Source organism: Coffea arabica, chromosome 8e (genome assembly GCF_036785885.1).
Source record: "Coffea arabica cultivar ET-39 chromosome 8e, Coffea Arabica ET-39 HiFi, whole genome shotgun sequence".
NCBI classification, from domain to species: domain Eukaryota; kingdom Viridiplantae; phylum Streptophyta; class Magnoliopsida; order Gentianales; family Rubiaceae; genus Coffea; species Coffea arabica.
The window spans coordinates 30,845,124-30,853,703 of record NC_092324.1 but is presented as its reverse complement, the minus strand read 5'-3'; the positions used below and the strand labels follow the sequence as shown (position 1 = coordinate 30,853,703).

Here is an 8,580-nt window from a genome sequence, read left to right as displayed (position 1 = left end):
GCATACAATCATTAAGATCTGGGGTTTCTAACTCACAAACGAAGGACAAGATTCGGTAATTTAATGGAAAGAAAACGCAACTTACAGTGATGGTGCTTCCTCTCGGTGAAAGTGATGACGATCAGGAGGATTAGCAACTCCGATGGCTCTTTTGCTGACTCTTCTTCCTTGGTTGACACTGTAATCCTTAGGTTTCTCTCCCGTTTCCTCGGTTTGTTTCTCTCTTTTGCTACTGTTTCAGCCGCCAATAGGTTCTTCCTCTAATCTCTCTCAGCCGTCACTAACTCTCTTCAGCCGTCCAACAACCTCCCCAAGATTTCCCTTCTGCCCTTTTTCCTCTCCGTTTCTTTTCTTACCTAGCCGTAAAAACTCTCCTTTTCTCTCCAGATTTTTCAGCCGTCACCCCACTTCCTTTCCTCAGCCCTCTCTTCCCTTTATATGAAACCATAACCCCTAAACCCTCACCTCAAAGGTGAGGATGAAGGGTTGGTTTCTACCAAAAACCTCAGCCATTCGATCCATCAGAAAAATCTCACATGAAAATGATATCATTTTTTCACGCTGCTGCATGCGCGGCTTCTTTTTCTTTTTCTTTTTTTCAATCACTTAATTAAACAACAATAATACAAAATAACAATTTAAACAAAAAACTTAAATAAAATGTACAAAACTAGTAACAAAAGATAAAACCAAAAGCTAAGATTTTTCCTGTGTTTGATTAATGATTTTTCCTCTCTTTTTCGATTAATAAACAGCAAAAGGAAATAAAAACATTTTTTTTGATGAATAATTTTCTCTTTTGACAAATTTTATGCTAAAAAGTCTTACAATAAAAAAATAAACAGCTAAAAGGGCAAAAATGAATACCAAAATAAAAACTAAAATAAAATAATAGATAATAATAATCTAAAATGCTATAAAAATACTAAAAGTCTAAAATCAAAATCATGAAATTAATAAATAAAAATAGATAACAAAATAAAAATAGAATAAAAATTATTTAAAAAAATTTGGTGTCTACAGTTTGCCCCTCTTTGTCTGAGTTTTGGAAAAACTTGAGACAAAGAAGTAGACACCAAATACTTACCTGTGGTTATCCAACTACAAACTAGTCGAACGACTGCCGTTTTTTGAAATGAGGACTAACCCCTTTTAATGAGATTGACTCAGACGAGAAATATAAAATGGACTGACCCAAAACAGGAAATTCAAAAGGGACTGACCCGAATAAGAAGGTTAAAACGGGACTGACCTGAACAAAAAATTTAATACGGGACTGACCCGAGACAGGAATTTTAAAATCGGGACTGACCCGAGACAGGAAATTTAAACGGGAGTGACCCGAACAGGAATTCAAAATCGGGACTGACCCGAGACAGGAAATTTAAACGGGACTGACCCGAACAGAAAATTTAAAATCGGGACTGACCCGAAACAGGAATTTGAAATCGGGATTGACCCGAGACAGGAATTTAAAATCTGGACTGACCCGAGGCATGAATTTGAAATCAGGACTGACCCGAAACAGGAAACTTAAACGGGACTGACCCGAACAAGAAAATTGAAACAGGGAATTTAAAATCGGGACTGACCCGAAACAAGAAACTTAAAATCGGGACTGACCCGAACAGAAATTCAAAATCAGGACTGACCCGAGACAGGGATTTAAAATCGGAGAAATTCCAGTATACTTACCTGAGAATAGCCCAATTTAAAATTTTCATTTTCAAGGTTACGCTTTTGCTTCTAAGCCAAAGGTTGATTTTACATCACCGTTTTGTTGTGCCTTTGATCAAACTTGCTCGCAACTTGTCCGATCCGCCTTTGTTTGCCGGAAAATTTTCCGATACCGACTCCAGTGCGAGATGTGATTGTTTTCCTCTATGCATGAAATTTCCTGCAAAAGGGAAAGAATAAGGAAATTGCCACCATCATTTGATCCAGTTCCCTTTGAGAATCGTGTAAACATGAATCTTTTGATGCCTTTGTCAACTTTTGCCGTGGTATCTGATTTAGTTGGATTTATTACTTCAAAGACTTTCTGATTTTTCTCAGACCGACCAGGCATGCCTTTAGCCATATTGTGATATCTGTGTAACGGCCCCTGCTGACTCACGACCATTTCCAAAAGATGACTGAATCCAACGTGTGTTTTGCACAAATCACGGGGATTGTCATTTATTAAAATTCAATGATTCAAAAATGATGTATGTAAGATAAATTCACATATCATGCAGGGATGAATATTGCAAAAGGATGCAAACACGATCAATCATGCTTAAACTCATGAAAATGTCATGAATACGAATAATTGAGGAAAAATAAACTTCATAGGAATGTATTTGCCAAAGAATATCTATTCAATAGTGAGACACAGCTTTTGGCCAGCAAATGTCACATTCGAATCTCTGGATATCTTTACTCCGGAATTCGATATTGACAGAAGTGTTACAAAACGAAGAGAAATCCAAATGAACCAAGTCACCAGCTGTTCCTCCTCATGCTCGCTCATTGCAGAACCCTACCTTGGCGCCCTTTCGGGTTTTTACCAAGGTTGCCCCCACCCTTTTTTTGTTTTTTTTTTCTTTTTTTGAGGTGTCCTTTCGGATTTTCACTTATAGAACAAAGGAAAATCTCGACCATGATTGACTCAGGAGTGTGAGTTGAAGATTTCTGGCATCAGTAAAACGCGCTTCGCTTATAAGCTTAAGTGAAGGCATTACGGACATCACTTGCCAGTTGATTAGCGAACTTCCTAATAGAAATACAGCAAGTGACGAAAGCCAGGACTTTTGGGTTTTTATAACGAGGTCAGGTGGGGTGTTTTCAAGAAAAGTTGAGGCTTGAAAGCAAAGATTTTTTTTTAATGAAAAGTGTGAAATAACCTGAGATTGCAATCATTTTGAAATGATCCCCGATTTTGAACGAAAACTGAGGAAAATTTTGCCCCAGTTTGATTGGATTTTCTCTCTTTGCATTTTTCATTGCATTTTCCTCACTTTTGCATCTTTCTTTAGAAAACTAAATTTGCCCCAGTGTGGGTCAATTGAAGCAGGAGGGTCAATTGTGCCAATCACATCCATACCCCACATTGAGCAGGGCCATGGGGCAATCATACTGTGCAATTCGGTGGGGGGAGCGCATATGATGTCGCCATGCAGTTGACATTTAATACATCTCCGGACAAAATCTATGCAATCGCGTCCCATTGTAAGCCAAAAATACCCGGTTCTCATGATTTTCTTCGCCAACAAATGTCCATTCATGTGAGGTCCGCAGACACCGCTATGTACCTCTTTCATCATGTATTGAGCTTCATCTTCATCAATGCACCTTAAGAGGTTCAAATCTGAGGTCCTTTTATATAATACATCTCCATTTAAGAAAAACTTCGAGGCCATTCTGCGCAGGAAACCCTTGTCATTTGCACTAGCTTCTGGAGGGTAAGACCCGGTTTTGATGAATTCCTTAATATCATTGTACCAAGAGCTATCACCAGAAGATTTGTCTATGACCCAACAATGAGCAGGCTTGTCTTGGAGTCGAATCCGGATAGGCTCGATTCCTAATTCGTCCGGATATTGCATCATAGACAATAGGGTGGCCAAGGCATTTGCAAATGCATTTCGGGCTTGTGGGAGATGTCTGAATTCCAAACTTTGAAATTGTTTAGCCAAATTGAGCAAATTACAGTGGTATGGCAGGATTTTTGAATCTTTGGTTACCCATTGTTTCAATGTTTGGTGCACAAGTAAATTTGAATCACTGAAGGCTATTAACTCCTTAACTTCCATTTCCAAAGCCATTTTAAGACAAAAAAATACATGCTTCATACTCGGCCATATTGTTTGTGCAAGCAAATTGCAATTTAGCGGATCCAGGATAATGCTTCCCTTCCGGGGATACGAGAACTGCTCCTATTCCGACTCCAAAAGAATTAGCTGCACCATCGAAAAACAATCTCCATTCAGGGCACTGCTCGCTCATATCTTCTACGGTACTGACAAATAAAACCTCTTCATTAGGGAAATAGGTATGGAGCGGTTGATAATCATCGTCCTTTGGATTTTCTGCCAAATGATCGGCCATATCTTGTCCCTTGACGGCCTTTTGCGAAGTGAAAACAATGTCAAACTCTGAAAGAGTCATCTGTCATTTGGCCAGACGCCCAGTTGGCATCGGCTTTTCCAAGAGGTATTTCAGAGGATCGGAGCGGGAGATGAGATAGGTAGTATGACTTAGCAGGTAGTGTCTTAATCTTTGAGCTGCCCAGGCCAAAGCACAGCAGCTTTTCTCAATAAATGAATAATTAGCCTCATACTGCGTGAATTTCTTGCTAAGATAGTAGATGGCTTGCTCTTTCCTTCCCGAGTCGTCGTGCTGCCCCAGAACACACCCTACTACTCCGTCGAGCATAGATAAGTACATGATCAAAGACCGGCCCGGTTTGGGTGGCACTAGGATCGGAGGCTGTAGCAAATAATCTTTAATCTTGTCGAAGGCTTGTTGGCACTCCTCATTCCAATGTAACGGCACATTCTTTTTTAACAACTTGAATAGTGGCTCGCGCGTAGCGGTTAATTGGGCAATGAATCTTCCAATGAAATTAATCTTCCCTAAAAAACTTTTCACGTCCTTCTGCGTCTTCGGTACTGGCATGTCTCGAATTGCCTTGATCTTTACCGGGTCTATCTCTATGCCTTTTTTGCTGACAATAAAACCTAACAATTTACTAGCTGGTGCTCCAAAGGCGCACTTTGCAGGATTCAACTTCAAATTGTACTTTCGCAACCTTTCAAACAACTTCCTTAGATCCATCAAATGGTCCTCGGCTTTCTTTGACTTGATTATAATGTCATCCACGTAGACCTCCATCTCTTTGTGGATCATGTCATGAAACAAAGTAGTCATAGTTCTTTGATAAGTAGCTCCGACATTCTTTAAACCAAACGGCATTACTCGATAGCAAAAGGTGCCCCAAGGGGTGATAAAAGCAATCTTTTCTCTATCCTCCTCAGCCATTAAGATTCGATGATATCCAGCAAAACAATCACAAAAAGATTCAATTTCGTGTCCGGCAGTGTTGTCTAGAATGATATGAATATTTGGCAAAGGAAAGTCATCTTTAGGACTGGCCTTATTAAGATCCCTATAATCGACACAGACTCGCACTTCTCCATTTTTCTTCGGAACAGGGACTGGATTCGAGAGCCAAACAGGGTAATGGGATACAAGGATAATATTAGTCTGAAGCTGCTTTTCAATTTGCTCATTTATTTTGAGGCTCATATCTGGTTTGAATTTGCAGGGTTTTTGCTTTACTGGTGGGAAAACTGGGTTTGTGGGTAATTTGTGGACCACTACATCAGTCGAAATGCCAGTCATATCGTCATAAGACCATGCAAACACATCTTGAAACATAGACAAAAATTCGATCATCTCCTCTTTCTATTTTTTATTCAAATAAATGCTGATTTGTATCTCCTTAACCTCAGTCTCAGTACCAATGTTAACAACTTCTATTTCTTCCAGGTTCGATTTAGATTTCTCCTCATATTGTTCAAGATCTTCTGAAAAAGAATCAAATACTTCCTCACTATCACTCTCGCTTTGAAATTCGGATTCCATAACTTCTAAGTCGTGAGTGATATAGAGACTGTCATCATCAGATTCCAGAACAGTGATATCCAAAGGGTCAAATAATTTTATTTTTGGCCATCTGAAAGAATTAAGAAATTCGAGACAATAAGCAAATAAACACATAAATGAACGGCATGATAAAACAAACTATGCACTTTCATAAAACTTCAAATCAAAACGGAAACAAGCTAAAACATAAGTGCAAAAGATGTTTTCATTGAACTATTTACATATGCAAGAAAAAGTTTTCATGAACTTTAGTAAACGACAACCCCCTGTGGATTTACCGAAACTCCTTTCGCGCAGGGAAGTACTCGGCGGTCCAGTTGTGTATAGCTCCTTGGGGAATGTCTGGGAATTCGGCATCATCTGACGGGCCATTTTCGGATATTGCTCCCACAAACAAATGAGTCAGGCTTGTCTCCACTTCGTCAATTGGGCTAAACTCAGACGTAATGACTTCAGCTGGCTTTGGAAAGGTATAGCGTAATGGCGGAATGTCTAAAGCACCTAACTTGCCTTCTTTTTCTGCCCTTTTGCACGCTTTCATCTCTTGTATATCTCTGGCAGTCGGACGGAATCCCAAACCAAATTGGTCCCTCTTTTCGATGAGTTCCACGGGCTTCAGAATGCCTTGTAGATTGCGTCCCAATCCCTTATCAAATTCATATCCTCCGCGAATCATCTCCTTGGACATTATAACACTGGCTGCTGGCAAAAACATTGTCTTTCGAATCCTCACTCGTTACGCAACTCACGAAGACAATATCAGCCGTATGGTAGGAAGACACAGAAGCATTTCGATTACCATCCTCCTCAAGCTCGGAATCGGCAATTACAATGCAATCTTCTTCAGCAAAAATGGTTATCAGCTGGTCATTCACCACAAATTTCAATACTTGGTGCAAGGAAGAGGGCACAGCGCCCGAGCTATGAATCCACGGTCGCCCGAGTAAAACATTATAGATATTAGGAAAGTGTATAACTTGGCAGGCTATCTGAAATTGAGCGGGCCCCATTTCGACCACCAAATTTACTTCCCCTATGGACTCCCTCTGGGCTCCATCGAATCCTCGTACTACGGTCTCTGAGGGTTTTAATTTGACATCTTGCAACCCTAACTTCACCAACGTGCTCCAAGGACAAATATTGAGGGCAGACCCATTGTCGATCAGTACTTTAGGCAACATTTTTCCATTGCACCTCACGGCTACATATAAAGCTTTATTATGACCAGTTCCTTCCGCAGGCAGCTCTTCATCAGAAAAAGTGATTTGTTTAGCAGTCAATACATTTCCGACTATGTGGGAGAAATTGTCAACCGAAATATCCTTGGGAATCCGAGCCTTAGTCAAAACTTCAAGTAACGCATCCCTGTGCAAGTCGGAGGAGAAAAGCAAGTCTAAGATGGAAATTTGGGCAAGCATTTTGTTCAACTGTTCGACCACATTGTACTCGCTTCTCTTAAGTCTCTTGAGAAAATCCCATGCCTCCTTTTCAGTCACTATGGGTTTGGTAATCGGCTCACGATTGCTTACTTGGATTGGGGTGCTAGCAGTGGATGAACTTGCAATCCTTCCTGACCTCGTAACAACAGACACTTCTTCATTCAAAACTTGTTTACCCCCAATTTGCAAAATGGGCTCACTATAGTTCCACGGCACTTGTCGTAGACTTAAAACTGGCACCTATTCCGGGAATTCAATTACCACAGGTTCTAAGGCCGCACTTTCGGATGGAGTTAGGTCTAAAATGAAGGGCCTTTTGTCTTCCTCATACGATGCCTCCTCTATCACAAAAGGTTGATCCATTATCCCAAACACTTCTGTCTCAGTTGACATGCTTCGGACAATCTCATCAAATTCTTTATCATCCATAATAACTCCAACAGTACCAGCGTGCTCCGGCAAAGGGTTCTTGCTCACATTCGGTCCTTGCTCTTCTCTTTTCCTAATCACGATTTTCCCCGCTTCTAACATGTCTTGAATCTTATGTTTGAGGAGTCGACAATTAGCAGTGGAGTGACCAGGTGCTCCTGAATGATAAGCACAAGTAGCCTGTGAATTATACCCAGCCGGCATGCCATAAGGGTAAGTTGGAGGGGGAATCACACCTATTTTTCCCGCAGCCTTTAATTGCTCATACAACTGATCCAAAGGCCTGCCTAGATTGGTGAACGTTCGGGTGCGATTTTGATTGTAGGTTTCAGTAGGTTGGGGATAGCTGTAGGTGGGTCTGTTTGGTGGGGGAAATCTTTGGTGGTAAGGAGGTCGAGGACGAGTTTGTTGAAAGTTAGGTTGAGATATTTGAAAATGGGCCGTAGGCGGATTGGCGTAATTTGGGCGAGGTCGGGGGTAAGAGATATTGGTATTGTAAACAGGGTGAGGACTTGGATAATAGGGGTAAGGTGAATATGTCGGTTTATGTTGAAATCTGGGTCTTGGTGTAGGGCTTTGTTCCCAGATGTAGGCAGCTTCCCCCTCTTTCTTTTTAAATTGTGGTTCTTTTCTACTACTTCCTTGTCCTTGCAAAGCATCCAACTGCGATTTGAGGGCAGAGACGTTAACGATTTTCCCAGCTTTTACAAAGTCATCGTACTCTTCAAGCTTATTGACAATGGTGGCGAACGAGCATCCAGTCATGCGAAAAATTTCTTCAAAGTACGGCGGATCATGTGCTTTAATGAAAGTGCGTATGATTTCGTCCTCAGTCATTGGTGGCTCGACTTTTACAGCTATTTTCTTCCACCTTTTGGCATAAGTCTTGTGGTCCTCAGAGGATTTTCTCTTCATTCCTTCCAGCGTGGTGCGTGTCGGAGCCAGCTCGCAGTTATACTCGTACTGTCTCACAAAAGCATTAGACAAGTCAAGCCAAGTCTTTACTTCTTCGGGTTTCAGATTGGAATACCAGTCGAGTGCATCTCCCTCCAGACTTTCCGGG

The 8,580-nt window shown here is 41.0% G+C and overlaps 1 protein-coding gene across 1 annotated transcript; it reads right to left on the bottom strand.

The window, feature by feature from the left end:
* Positions 1 to 5,923: 5,923 nt before the first annotated feature.
* On the bottom strand, positions 5,924 to 7,721 carry LOC140012721 (uncharacterized). Its single transcript, XM_072061010.1, has 3 exons — positions 7,437 to 7,721; positions 6,399 to 7,328; positions 5,924 to 6,328 (listed from the first exon to the last, which is right to left on the bottom strand). Exons 1-3 carry the CDS (start codon positions 7,719 to 7,721, stop codon positions 5,924 to 5,926), a joined length of 1,620 nt encoding a protein of 539 aa, XP_071917111.1.
* Positions 7,722 to 8,580: the final 859 nt, after the last annotated feature.

Excerpts from the sequence above, each read along its gene's own strand:
- LOC140012721 (XM_072061010.1), bottom strand. The coding sequence starts at position 7,721 with ATGCCGGCTGGGTATAATTCACAGGCTACTTGTGCTTATCATTCAGGA. Across the intron at positions 7,329-7,436 it reads GGATAATGGATCAACCTTTT|GTGCCAGTTTTAAGTCTACG; the intron begins GTGATAGAGGAG and ends TTCCCGGAATAG. Across the intron at positions 6,329-6,398 it reads ATACGGCTGATATTGTCTTC|GAGATGATTCGCGGAGGATA; the intron begins GTGAGTTGCGTA and ends ATAATGTCCAAG.